Source organism: Chiloscyllium plagiosum, unplaced genomic scaffold (genome assembly GCF_037043375.1).
Source record: "Chiloscyllium plagiosum isolate Xiang-an unplaced genomic scaffold, Cpla_swu_hap1 HiC_scaffold_22, whole genome shotgun sequence".
NCBI lineage: Eukaryota > Metazoa > Chordata > Chondrichthyes > Orectolobiformes > Hemiscylliidae > Chiloscyllium > Chiloscyllium plagiosum.
The window spans coordinates 63,001,990-63,016,740 of record NW_028270160.1 but is presented as its reverse complement, the minus strand read 5'-3'; the positions used below and the strand labels follow the sequence as shown (position 1 = coordinate 63,016,740).

Genomic DNA, 14,751 nt, shown 5'->3' with positions numbered 1-14,751 from the left:
TCCAAACAAGCTGAAAAAACATTGCACCTGTTGAGCAATAACGGTCTGAGGCTCCTGTGCCCATACCTGCCTCACCAAGTATTCTCTGAACACTGACCAAACTAGAAGACACAATCTTAAGGGCTGTGACAACATCTTGGTACAAAGAATCCAGGGAATCAGGATCCTCAGTTGTTTAGTCCGTAACCCAGCCTCCAGCTCTGAAGCTCAAGTATGTCCAGCTCAAAACCACTGCAGGAACATTTGCCTGGATGATACTGGCATCCAGGAGCTCCCATGTACTGCAGCTATGACATGTGCTCTGCCATGCTTAACATGTTGATTGACCCAGTGAGTGGGATGGATTGTCCTGGCAATTTGGGAACTTTCAGGGGGTGATCCACTTGTCACCTGTCTATTTTCAACATTGCTGGTACATCAAATACAATAAAACCTCCTTCAATGCAAGAGATCACAATACCTCAAACCAACCCAGTGAACAGTCAAAAATAATTACTTTGTAATTATAGGTCATTATTCAGTGTTTATTTTTAAAGTGCACATAATCCAGTATTTTTGTTTCTAGTGATAAAGACATTTAAGTTAAAACAGATTATTGAAGAAAATCCATAGCACATTAACAAAGATCTAATGAGGAAGTTCGTGATGCTCAAGTTTATAGTGAGATCCGCAGGACGGACAACGCTGGGGGCTCCCTGAATGCAGCCAGAACCAAACAATTGCAGTGTTATCCTCTTCACCTGTAGTTAGAATAAAGAGTAAAATTAGACTTCTGCTAATTGCAACACTTGCATCATTTGTCTGTAAAGTTATGGAGAGCATTGTCATTTTAAATTTAAAAAAGCACTGTGGCTCAATGGTTAGCACTGCTGTCTCACTGCACCAGAGACCCAGGTTCGATTCTAGCCTCAGGTGACTGACTGTGTGGAGTTTGCACATTCTCCCTGTGTCTGCGTGGGTTTCCTCCAGGTACTCCGGTTTCCTCCCACGGTCTAAAGATGTGGAGGTCAGGTAAATTGGCCATGTTAAACTGCCCACAGCGTTAGGTGCAATAGTCAGAGGGAGAGGTGTCTGGGTGGTCTACTCTTCGGAGAGTCAGTGTGGACTTGTTGGGCCGAATGGCCTGTTTCCACAATGTTGGGGAATCTAGCCATCTAGTCAAATAAAGATGACAAGTGGATCATTGACTTTGACCTCTGGATTCTGTCTTGGTCCATGTCGGTCATATTCTGTACAGTCAAGACCTAAATGTCTCTGGAAAGTCATAAGTGTAATGACTGTGGATAGAGTACTCTCCCATGAAGAGGTATACTGGACAGGATGACCACTTGCAAATGTACAGCTACCATCTGGCTACTGAGACATGTTTAAGACTTCTCTCATCTTGAGAAACCAGAGTACAAAAGAAACCAATTTATCACTAGTAGCGAGATGTCACCATTATCCTCCACATTGTGGCGGTGGTTTCCAAGAAGAACATCTGAGTGGACAATGGAAACTTTGATCAGTCATACGATTGAAACGTACTACAGGTAACATTATTCCAGAGAGAGACATCAGTCTAGAGACGAGAAGAAAGGGGAGGACTGCAGTTGCTGGAGATCAAAGTCGAGAGTGTGGTGCTGGAAAAGCACAAAGATCAGGCAGCATTTGAGAAGCAGGGGAGTCAATGTTTCAGGCAAGAGATCTAAATCGATGTGTTTATTGATGGCGTTCTGGTCAGAATGCCATGCCTCGAAGAATTCTCTTGTGTCTTTGTTTCGCCCGTCCTAGGATATGCGTGTTGTCCTAGTCAAAATGGTGTCCTTCTTTGGCTGTATGTATAGAAAGTAGTGATAGTGGGTCATGTCTTTTGGTGGCCAGCTGGTGTTTATGTATCCTGAGGCAGGCTTCCTGCTAGTTTGTCCGATGTAGGTGTACAGTTCTTGCACGGTATCTTGCAAATGACATTAGTTTTGCTGGTGGCTTCTAATGGATGCTATAGCTTCATTAGTTACTGCTTAAAAGTGTGTTGGTAGGTTTATGGGCTACCATATGCCAAGGAGTCTGATTTGTCTGGAAGTCATTTCTGAGATGCCTTTGATGCAAGGCGGCGTGGCTATAATTTTTGGTTGCATTGTGTCTGCTTGTTAGAGTTGGTTCCTGTGGAATCAGTGGATTGTGTTTGTTGGGTACCCGTTTTTCTTGAAAACGTTGCATAGATATTTTTCTTCTGCTTTTTGTAGTTCTTGGATGCTGCACTGTGATATACCTCATTAAAATAACATCTTCACATTCAATAATAAAACCTACAACAAGTCTACAGAACACCTCTGGGATCCCCAATATCAGGGCTCATAGCGAAGCAGTAATGCAGAGATTTGAACAAGCTGCCCTCCCATCTATCCCGCCCAAACTCAGGGTCCGCTACGTAGATGACCCTTTGTCATCACATAACAGAACAAATTTGAGGAAACATACACCACCATCGACAATATCCTGATGGGTATAAAACTCACAAAAAGAGAACAAGAACAGACTCCCATTTCTGGACATGACAGTTGAACGTACACAGTTAACAGAGAGCTTCAAACCAGCGTCTACAGAAAAAACAACAGACATGGACCAAATACTTAACTTTAGAAGCAAAGCACCCCAACACCCACAAACAGAGCTGCATCGAGACATTATTTCAACAAGTTCCATCACACTGCAGCACCCAGGGACTATAAAAAGCAGAAGAACAATATCTATACACTGCTTTAAAGAAAAACAAGTACCCAATAAACCAAATCTGCCCATTGCACAGAAACAAACCCAAACAAGCAGGCAACGCAACCAAAGTCTATCGCCACACTACCTTCCAAAGGCATCTCAGATGGCTTCCAGACTATTCAGACCCTTTGGCGTCCACAAACCGCAGCCCCAATACACTGAAACAGTAACGAATAAACCTAAAGGATCCATGAGATACCAAAGATACAGTGCAAGAACTATAAAAAACATCACATCAGACAAACTAGCAGGAAACTTATCACTAGGATACATGAAGACCAACTGGCCACCGAAAGACACGACCAGGTGAATTGGCCATGCTAAATTGCTCATAGCGTTAGGTGCATTAGTCAGAGGGAAATAATGGGTCTGGGTGGGTTACTGTTTGGAGGGTCGGTGTGGACTGGTTGGGCCGAAGGGCTTGTTTCCACACTGTAGGTAATCTAATTTAATTATCACTCGTTTCTATACAGGCAAAGGATACCATTTTGACTCGGATAACACACACCACCTAGGATAGGCAAAACAAACATTCTGGATTAGTGGTGCTGGAAAAGCACAGCAGTTCAGGCAGCATCCAAGGAGCAACACACACGTGAAGTCTAACCAGAACTCCATCAATAAACATCGATTTAGATCCTATCTACTTTCCCTTGAAACAAGAAAAAATGACATCACCCACCTTAAGAAACCAAGACCTATAAAGAGAGGCGGGACATACCACCAATGTTTCAGAGACTCTCACTGATGTCACCTAGTATGGTGACAAAACATCTGAAAACAAACCTTCAAGCTCAGTGAGCAAACTTAGAGTTATGGATTTACATGTTAAACATTTTAAAATTGGAAAAAATACTTACCAGAAAATACTGTGTTTCTTATCTATTCTTTAAAGTCCAAACACCAAGTATAAAACACAAACAGAACTAGTAGCCAAAAGGTGGCAAGGATAAAGGGGAAGGTTATCTTGCATCTCACCTTATCTGTCACATACTATTTAAGAATTTCATTTGAAAGTTATCTTTGGAGACACTGATGCAGACAATTGGTACATAGCTAGAGTGGGGAACAACTGAACAAGGTCCTGAAAAACAAAGGTTTGAGCGAGGATCTGGGATTAGAGAAGGTAGCTCCAGTTGAACAGTTAGTGACAGCACAGCTAGTTGAGGAAGAATGGCCTCCTGAGCCATTACTGCAAAATGGTTTTACGAACTGCTCTTGGCTGTTTCTGAGATAATACAGCATTCCCCACAACTATTCAAACATTAGTTGCAATAATAAGCAACCATAACAGCGATTCCACATGGCCCCCTCCACTGACAGGGTGGCTTGCTGGTATGGGTTCAGAAAGGACATCAACTGGACATTTGCCCCAAGCTAGATTAGATTAGTGTGGAAACAGGCCCTTCGACCCAACAAGTCCACACCGACCCGCCGAAGCGCAACCCACCCATGCCCCTACATTTACCCCTTACCTAACACTACGGGCAATTTAGCATGGCCAATTCACCTGACCTGCACATCTTTGGACTGTGGGAGGAAACCGGAGCACCCAGAGGAAACCCACGCAGACACGGGGAGAACGTGCAAACTCCACACAGTCAGTCGCCTGAGGCGGGAATTGAACCCGGGTCTCTGGCGCTGTGAGGCAGCAGTGCTAACCACTGTGCCACCCACAAGCTAAGATTTGATTTTGGTGATGCATTACTCAGCTACTAGAGCAAAAGGTCAATTCAAGTAAATATCTTCACTAAAAATCTAACTTACAGATGCAACCAACAAGCCTCTTCTCAGTGATTGAAGGAACGATATGAGGATCCTCTTTGGTGCCTGCATACTCTTTAGGTTTGAAGATACTGTAGGGATCCTAGGGAAAAAATTAATTGAAGAGATTTTAAAAACTTGAAATAAAAGTAAAATCAGAGCAACATGATATCTAATGGGTAGAAATTCTGTGAAGAAAGCCTGGAGATTAAAATTGCACTGTTATGGTTGGCAGCTTTTTCCAACTAATTCTCGAATATTTAATTCTATTTTAAAATCACTTTCACGAGTCTTGATTCCTCATCTTAAAAAAGACTATTTCAAACAAACTGGAATTCCTCACTGCAGTTACCCTATCCTTTATCATCTAGTTTACAAATCAAAATAGTTTACAATACCACTGATCAACTGTAGGTGCTTAAAAAAAATAAAATCTTATGTACACACAATAACTTTCCACCTTTACAAAATACATTTCCACAAATAGAGCTGATCCTTTGTAAAATCTCATGAGATTCCAGGCTTTTTCACCCTTCATGGGATTTGATATCCTTTTATGATTTTCTTAGCTGTCTCTATTAGACTCTATATAAAAAAAAGAGATGCAAGCTACTGAATAGAAGACCCCAAACTTCACAAGGAATATCTGGTCCTGCTGAACCAATCGCAACACATTGTTTGAGCTCTCCATGACCATCACAAACATTATCATGTTACACTGTTAAAAGTACACAAGGTACAGCAATTTAACATGCAGTGGGCTGGCATTTCCTTTGGTGATCCTGACCGTATTCTCTAACCACGATATTAAGACCTGCAGAAACAAGGCAAAATACTGTTAGATGTTCACATGCACTATGTACACAAAACCTGGGCAGCACAAGAACTGTGAACCTTTGTAAACCAAACACCACTGGTGAAGACTGACATGATCGCATGAGAGCGCTACCAAAATACTTCAAGTTGACTAAGACTGAGAAACAAAAGCCTCAGACTTTTCAAAGGATTTAATGCTAACCCTTTTAAAAAAAAAGAAAAGTCTTGATCAGGCCTCAGGAGTGTTGTTGAACAAAGAAACCTTGGAGTGCAGGTTCATACTTCCTTGAAAGTGGAGTCACAGGTAGATAAGATAGCAAAGGCAGCATTGGATATGTTTTCCTCTATTGGAGAATGCACTGAGTCACATTGTACAACTCTAGTCTCCCTCCTCCAGGAAGGATGTTGTGAAACTTGAAAGGGTTCAGAAAAGATTTACAAGGATGTTGCCAGGGCTGGAGGATTTGAGCTATAGGGAGGGGCTGAACAGGCTGGAGCTGTTCTCCCTGGAGTGTCAGAGGCTGAGGGGTGACCTTATAGAGGTTTATAAAATCATGAGAGGAATAGATAGGGTAAATAGACAAGGTCTTTTCCCTAGGGTGGGAGAGTCCAGACTAGAGGGCATAGGTTTAAAGGTGAGAAGGGAAAGATTTGAAAGGGACCTAAGAGGGTAACTTTTTCATGGACAGGGTGGTGAGTGCATAAATCGAGGCTCGTACAATTATAACATTTAAAAGCCATCTGGATGGGCATATGAATAGGAAGGATTTAGAGAGGTATGAGGCAAGTATTAGTTTAGGATATCTTAGTGAGTTTTGAGAAGATTTGTAGCTCAGGTTGAGGTTTTGGATGTAGGTTTGCTCGCTGAGCTGAAAGGTTCATTTCCAGACGTTTCATTACCTTACTAGGTAACATCTTCAGTACACTTTATGCAAAGCAATGCTGAAACTTCCTGCTTTTATTTATATGTTTGGGTTGGTGATGTCATTTCCTTTGGTGAAGTCAATGCCTGTTCTTTTTCTCAGGGGGTGGGATCCAACTCAATATGTTTTCTGATAGAGTTCTTGTTGGAATGCTATGCTTCTAGGAATTCTTGTGCATGACTGTTTGGCTTGTCCTAGGATGGATGTATTGTCCCAGTCAAAGTGGTGTCCTTCCTCATCTGTATGTAAGGATACTAGTGAGAGAGGGTCATGTCTTTTTGTGGCTAGTTGGTGTTCATGTATCCTGGTGGCTAGTTTTCTGCCTGTTTGTCCAATGTAGTATTTGTTACAGTTCTTGCACACTATTTTGTAAATGACGTTAGTTTTGCTCATTGTCCATATAGGATCTTTCAAGTTCACCAGCTGCTGTTTAAGTGTGTTGGTGGGTTTGTGGGCTACCATGATGCCAAGGGGTCTGTGTAGTCTGGCAGTCATTTTAGAGATGTCTGAGGTACGAGAGAGTGGCTAGGGTTTCTGGACATGTTTTGTCTGCTTGTTTGGGTTTGTTGCTGAGAAATCAGCAGACTGTGTTCCTTGGATACCCATTCTTTTTGAACACACTGTATAGATGGTCTAGTCAGCATGGATGAGTTGGACCAAAGGGTCTATTTTCATGTGGTACACCTTTATGACTCAGTTAGACTACTGAGCATTTGAAGAGGGCTGTCAAGACTTTAGTAAATTGCATCTTCCACCCCACCTAAAAGGGAGCAGACTTCAATGATCTACAGAAAATGGGAAGTCAGGCTGTTCTCCTTAATATAGAGCAGCTTTAATAGAGTTCAAATTCCAGAAGAGTTTTAACAGAATATGTTAGGAGAACAGGCAGCACAGTGGTTAGCATTACTGCCTTACAGCACCAGAGGCCCAAGTTTGGTTGCACCCTTGGGTGCTTGTCTGTGTGGAGTTAGCTATTCTCCCAGCGTCTGCATGGGTTTCCTCTGGATGTTCCAGTTTCCCCCCACAGTCCAAATACGAGGGGATTAGGTGGATTAGCCATTGGAAATGCAGAGTTAATGAGATAAAGTCAGGGTGGGATGCTCTGCAGAGGATCTTTGGACTCAATGGGCCATTTGGCTTGCTTCCTCACTGTAGGGATTCTATGATCCTAAGTTGTGGTTGGGCAGAAAAGCTAGTTGAAGCAAAATGGATAAAATGGTAACTTCATAAAAAAAGGGAATTGGATAAATATCTGAAAAAAACAAATTTCAGGGCCATGGGTGGAAAAAAAAAAGGAGTGGGTGTTAACTGCAGCTCATTCAAGCCTATGCTTTGTGTTGTGTATGAATATATGAGACAACAAGCAAATTTTTCTCTGAAATGAACACAGACTTATCACTTTATTTAAAATAGAGGGCAATAATTAATGTAACTGCTCAAAATATCATCTACTAAAGTCAGCTTTTGTAGCACAGTGGTAGTATCCCTACCAAGGGCTAGGAGACCTGGGTTCAATTCTCACCTGCTTCAGAGGCAGGTCATAACATGACAGAACAGGTGAACTGAAATCACAGCAAGAAATCAAATGGTTTCAAATCAGTTCCAGCAAATGGAACAAAATTAAATCTAAAATTATTTTCTGATCTTATTCAGTATGTTTTTCAACATCATAAATGAGTTATAAAACTTGAGACCATACAGACACATTATCAGCTGTTTTGTTTTACTTTTAAAATAAATTGAGCCTACCATCCCTTTCTTCATAGCTTGCAATGTTTTCCGCTCAAGCCCAGTTGATTGTTCTTCATCTGTAGGAATACCTATTGTAGAAAATCTAAAGTAACTTGCAATATCCTTACAACACTGCCTCAAACTGAGTAGACCATGAAATGCTCTCTTGCATGTGGTTATGCAGTCTTCAAACTAACTCTGGGCCACAATTTTCAATTACTTTATTACCCACTGTTCTTTAACATAAAAGAAAGACAACTTCCCATGAATCAGGTTGTAGAATGTTGGATTCTGAAACAAAACAGCTTAAGTGGTTTCCAAAACATGGACTTTCTCTCAGCCTTTTATTCCATTTAATTTTAAATCATGTCAAAATGATTCCAAAAATAAACAGCTGCAAATCCTCTCTGCCAGGTGTAGGGACTTATCTGGTTAACTCAAGAGAACCATCACAATCATAGCATTTATTAATCTTGAAACATCTCTAAAGGCTTTACAATTTTAAATGCATTTGTCCTGAAACCTTGTTTTCTATTCAACTACCCTCTACCCCCCCCAAAAACAAACAAACAAACATTACACTGGACAGCGGATATTTGACTTTAAGTGGGAAGGCAAAGCCCCTATTAGATTGAAAGCTCCCCCAGGTGACCTTTCACCTCCCCCCCCCCCCCAAGAGAGATACCAACCCACATTCCTCAGGGAATAGTTCCGCCTGCTCCCCCTCCCCCATCCTCGGAATGGACCATTCCACAGCGGGAAGGTCACCCAGGGGTCACAGTCAGCGCGGTCTCACGGTCACACTCGTACCCTCTGGCTCCACCCCCAACGCCCCCCGAACTCCGCTGGTGGACCCCAGGAAGCTTCTTTACCCGAGGTGGCCATAGGCCTAACGACAGCGATCCTCGCTGCCCCCAGCCGGCTCAGGCCGGTACCGAGCCCGCGGATCGCACACAACCGCCCAACCAGAGTCACGGCCATTCTAGTGACGAGTGAGTGACCGGGACCGCCCTTCATCCGCTTAATACCCGGGGGTGGAACGGAACGCTGATCGACAGCGGAAACAGCCAATCGGGGAACGGGATGGGTTCCCCAAAACCGTGGTGGACGAGGCTAACCAATCAGAGAACGGATCGTAGCAAGGTCATTGGGCGGGGGGGGCAAGTCAGTGGGGGGGTAAAAGATAGTACACTGATGGACAGTGAACTTGGCCAATTATAAAACGGTATGTGGACACAATGTCCGTGAAACTCACCAATCAGAGCGAGGAGGATTGAAGGCAATGATAGACTGGAGGATGCCCTAATCGGCGTGAGGAAGGTGGGATGAGACAATGATAGACAGCAGGAATCCACCACCCAGAGTGCGGAGGGCGGGGTGAAACAATGATAGACAGCGAGGTGCATCCATTAAATTGAGGAAGGCCGGATGAATCAGTGATAGACAGCTGACTGAACCAATCAGATGGAGACAGGAGGGTGGAGACAAGGTCGTCTGAACCACACACCAATCAGAGCGATGAGGGTGGGATGAGACAATGATAGACAACAGGATGCACCAATCAGAGTATATCCGAGAATGAGTACTGCAGGTCAGAGTCAAGAAAGTGTGTCGCTGGAAAAACACAGCATCCGAGGAACAGGAGAGTGGATGTTTCAGGCATAAGGCCTTCAGCAGGAGTGTTGTTAAGATGAGGTTTGACCCGCTGGTCTTCATTGTTCAGTCCTTTGCCCAAAAGGAGTTGGGAAGTCATGTTGAGGTTGTACAGGACATTGGTGAGGTCTGTTCTGGAGACTGTGTCCAGTTTTGGTCACCTAGTTACAGGAAGAATTTACTAAGCTGGAGAGGGTGCAAAAGGATGATGCAAAAGGATGATGCCACCAAGTGTGGGAGGTTGAGATTTTGACATTGTCGAAAAGTCCCATTGATGGTTATGAAAGAGCATGATCAGTTTGAACTGGAACTGACCAACTAAATTGCAGTAGTTTTTAAGTTAACTTCACTCAATCATGTGAGTTAATTCTGGCCTCCCTGCTATAGGAAAGATGTTGTGAAACTTGAAAGTGTTCAGAAAAGATTTACAAGCATATTGTCAGGGTTGGAGAGGTTGAGATTTAGGGAGAACCTGAATAGGCTGGGGCTATTTTCTCTGCAGCATTAGAGGCTGAGGGGTGACCTTTATTGAAGTCTATAAAATTGTGAAAGACAAAGATAGGGTGCATAGTCAAGGTCTTTTTTGCCGGGGTGGGAGAATCCAAAACTAGAGGTCATCAATGAGAGGGGAAAGATTTTAAAGGGACCTAAGGCACAACTTTTTCATGCAAAGAGTGGTGCGTGTTTGGAATACACTGCCAGTGGAAATGATGGAGGCTGGTACAATTACATCATTTAAATGACTTCTGGATGGGTGTATGAATAGAAAGGGTCTAGAGGGATATGGGCCAAATGCTGGCAAATGGGACCAGATTAATTTAGGATGTTAGGATGTTTATAAAATCATGAGGGGTATAGATAGGGAAAAGACACCTACCATTAACCAGAGGATGTGGGATTTCAAGATGAGAGCAAAGGGACTTTTAAAAAGACATGAGGAACAAAGTTTTTGTTTACACAGGGTAGTTTACTTATGGAATGAAATTTCTGACACAGTTACAATGTTTAAAATACATGGTGGCATAGTGGTTAGCACTACTGCCTCGCAACGCCAGGGACCTGGGTTCAGTTCTAGCCTCGGGCGACTGTCTGTGTGGAGTTTGCACATTCTCCCTGTGTCTGTGTGGGTTTCCTCTGGGCAGTCTGGTTTCCTCCCACAGTCCAAAGATGTGCAGGTTACATGAATTGGCCATGCTAAATTGCTCACAGCATTGAGGGACATTGTAGGTTAGGTGCATCATTCTGGGAAAATGTAGAGTAAAAGGGTCTGGATTGGGTACTCTTCGGAGGGTTGGTGTGGATTTGTTGAGCCAAAGCGCCTGTTTCCACACTATAAGGATTCTATTCTATATTTGGATAAGTACAAGAATATGAAAGATTTGGAGGGATATGGACCAGGAGCAGGCAGGTTGGATTAGTTTAGTTTGGGATTAAGTTCAGTGTGGACTGGTTGGACCGAAGGGTCTGTTTCCATGCTGCATAAATCTGTAACATTATAATTGACCTCATGAAGTTGAGGAAATGAATTAGAGGCTCCTGTTGCTCTATCTGAATCTAAATCTGAAATTCTACTATGTTGTGATTCCCATTCCCTAGAATATCCTAAGCACCAAGATGTTTTATTAATTCCAGTTCACTACACATCACTAGATCTAAAATAGCCTGTTCCTCAGTATGATATGCAACATACAGAAACAATCCCAGATGTGCTGTACAAACGTATAGTCAGCATGCAGTTAAAAATCACCCATGACAAATCTTACATTTGCCTTCTTACCTGCCTCTATTATTTCCCAATTTATCCTATGTTCTATCATGAGAGAACTCTTTGAGGCCCATAGATTACTCACACTCGTGACCTCCACCCCTCGGCATACCTTATTTCCATTCAAATTGATTCCATATTATATTCTGTTGTACCGACATCACTACTAACCACAATCATCCAAACTGCATAACCTCATATTTTCCTGTGTTTATTCCATCTGCCAAGATTTTGCCCACTTGCTTAACCTGTCTATAATCCGTTGCAAACTACAGTATTTTTGTCATCCTCACCGTTTGCTTTTCCATTTGTTTTTGTCATTTGCAAACTTGGCCACAGTATGTTCACATCCCTTGTTCAGGTAATTAATATATAAGTAATTTTGACCCCAGTACCAATCCCATGGTAGGCTATTGCACAGAATATGGAGGCATGGGATTGAGGGTGATTTAGCGGTTTGGATCAGAATTTGGCTAGCTAAAAGATGACAGAGGGTGGTGGTTGAGAAATGTTCATTCCTGGAGCTCAGTTACTAGTAGGGTACCGCAAAGATCTGTTTTGGGTTCAATGTTATTTGTCATTTTTATAAATGACCTGGATGAGGGCATAGAAAGATGTATTAGTAAATTTGCGGATGACACTAAGGTTGGTGGAGTTATAAATAGTGCCGAAAGATGTCGCAGGTTACAGATAAGCTGCAGAGCTGGGCTGAGAGTTGGCAAATGGAGTTTAATGTGGAAAAGTGTGAGGAGCAACTTTGGAAGGAGCAACAGGAGTAAAGAGTACTGGGCTAATGGTAAGATCTTTGGTAGTGAAGATGAGCAGAGAGATCTCGGTGTCCATGTACGTAGATCCCTCAAAGTTGCCACCCAGGTTGATAGGGTTGTTAAGGAGGCATACGATGTGTTAGCTTTTATTGGTAGAGGGATTGAGTTTTGGAGCCATGTGGCCATGTTGCAGGTGTACAAAACTCTGGTGTGGCCGCAGTTGGAGTATAGCATTCAGTCACCACATTATAGGAAGGATATGCAACCTTTAGAAAGGATGCAGAGGAGATTTACTAAGATATTGCTTGGTATGGAGGGAAGATCTTATGAGGAAAGGCTGAGAAAATTGAGGCTGTTTTCATTAGAGAGAAGGTTGTAACGCCACTGTTTAAACAGGGAAGTAGACAAAAGATGGGGAATTATAGACCAGTGAACTTAACCTCTGTAGTGGGGAAGATGCTTGAGTCTATCATCCAGGAAGAAATAGCAGGGCATCTCGAAAGAAATTGTCCCATGGTTTCATGAAGTGCAGGTCATACTTCACAAATCTTTTGGAATTTTATGAAGACATTTCAAGCAAGGTAGGCAACGGGTCCCAGTGGATGTGGTGTACCTAGATTTCCAAAAAGCCTTTGATAAGGAGCCGCACATGAGGCTGCTGCATAAGATAAGGATTAATGGTGTTTGGGGTAGAGTATTAGTATGTATAGAGGATTGATTGACTAGCAGGAAGCAAAGAGTGGGAATAAATTAGTGCTATTCTGACTGGCAATCAGTGACCAGTGGTGTGCCTCAGGGAACAGTGTTGGGACCACAGTTATTTACAATTTATATGGATGATTTGGAGTTGGGGACCACCTGGACGGTGTCAAAATTTGCCGATAACAAGATGAGTGGCAGAGCAAAGTTTGCAGAGGAGTGTAAAACGTTGCAGAAGAACATTGGCAAATTGAGTGAGTGGACAAAGGTCTGGCAAATGGAATACAATGTTAATAAATGTGAAGTCATACATTTTGGTAGGAGTAACAGTAAAATAGATTATTACTTGAATGATAAAAAGTTGCAGCATACTGATTTGCAGAGGGACCTGGGTGTCCTTGTGCATGAATCACACAGGGTTGGTCTGCGGTACAACAAGTAATTAGGAAGGCAAATGGAATTTTGTCCTTCATTGCTAAAGGGCTTGAGTTTAAAAGCAGAGAGGTTATGTTACAGCTATACAAGGTGCTGGTGAGATCACACCCCAAATGCAGATTTGGTCTCCTTACTTGAGAAAGGATGTACTGGTACTGGAGGGGGTGCAGAGGAGGTTCACTGGGTTGATTCTGAAGTTGAGGGGGTTGGCTTAAGAGGAGAGACTGAGTAGATTGAAATTATATTCATTGGAATTCAGAAGAATTGGGGGGGGGGGGGGGGGGGAGTGATCTTATAGAAACATACAAAATTATGAAGGGAATCGATAAATAGAAATAGAGAGGAGGTTTCCACTGGTGGGTGAGACTAGGACAAGAGGGCATGGCCTCAAGATTAGAGGGAGCAGGTTTAGAACTGAACTGCAAAGGAACTTCTTCACCCAGAGGGCTGTTAATCTATGGAATTCCTTGCCCAGTGAAGTAGTTGACATTATTTCAGTAATCGCTTTTAAAGCTAAGGTAGATACTTTTTTGAAAAATAAACGAATTAAGGGATATGGTAAAAATGCAGGTAAGTGGAGGAGCTGAATCCATAAAAAGATTAGCCATGATCTTATTGAATAGTGGAACAGGCTCGAAGGACTAGACGGCCTACTCCTGCTCCTAGTTCTTATGTTCTTGAGAGGTGGCTTAATTGAGAAATAAGATAATCAGAGGGTTAGATAGGGCAGATAGTGAGAGACATTTTCCTCGGATGGTGAGCATGAGGCTAGCATGAGGGACATAGTTTTAAATTGAGGGGTGATAGATATAGGACAGATGTCAGAGGTAGTTTCTTTACTCAGAGTAATAGGGGCATGGAACACCCTACCTGCAACAGTAATAGACTCGCCAACTTTAAGAGCATTTAAATGGTCATTGGATAAACATATGGGCTTCAGATTGGTCCCACAGGTCAGTGCACCATCAAGGGCCGAAGGGCCTGTACTGCGCTGTAGTGTATTATGTAATCCCTGTGGTACTCCATTACAGGTTGCCATTCATCACTTAGCCAATCCTCTATCCATGTAAATATACTACCTCCAGTACCATGGATTCTTATTTAAATTAGATTAACATATGGTACTTCATCAAATGCCTTCTGAAAATGCACGTGTATCATATCCCCGCTTACTCTTTATCTATCCTGCTTGTTACTTCCTCAAAGAATTCTAACAGATCAGTCAGGCTTGATTTCCCTTTTATGAAGCCACGCTGATTCTGCTTGATCTTATCATGTATTTATATACGTCCTATTACATACTTCATAATAGACTCGAACATTTTCAAATAAAATGTGTTATTGTCTTCTTCCCTTTTTGAATAAGGATGTTTACATTGGCAGTTTTCCAATCTTGTGGGACTTTTCCTCAATCCAGGGATTCTTGGAAGATTAGTATATTGCA

The 14,751-nt window shown here is 42.5% G+C and overlaps 1 protein-coding gene across 1 annotated transcript; it reads right to left on the bottom strand.

The window, feature by feature from the left end:
- Nucleotides 1-503: 503 nt before the first annotated feature.
- On the bottom strand, nt 504-8,997 carry cox5b2 (cytochrome c oxidase subunit 5B2). The gene is made up of 4 exons (XM_043712273.2): nt 8,861-8,997; nt 8,007-8,077; nt 4,522-4,621; nt 504-740 (listed from the first exon to the last, which is right to left on the bottom strand). Exons 1-4 carry the CDS (start codon nt 8,967-8,969, stop codon nt 628-630), a joined length of 393 nt encoding a protein of 130 aa, XP_043568208.2. The 5' UTR covers nt 8,970-8,997; the 3' UTR covers nt 504-627.
- Between the last annotated feature and the right edge of the window lie 5,754 nt (nt 8,998-14,751).

Excerpts from the sequence above, each read along its gene's own strand:
- cox5b2 (XM_043712273.2), bottom strand. The coding sequence starts at position 8,969 with ATGGCCGTGACTCTGGTTGGGCGGTTGTGTGCGATCCGCGGGCTCGGT. Across the intron at positions 8,078-8,860 it reads TAGGCCTATGGCCACCTCGG|GTATTCCTACAGATGAAGAA; the intron begins GTAAAGAAGCTT and ends TTTCTACAATAG. Across the intron at positions 4,622-8,006 it reads AAGCTATGAAGAAAGGGATG|GATCCCTACAGTATCTTCAA; the intron begins GTAGGCTCAATT and ends TTTTTTCCCTAG.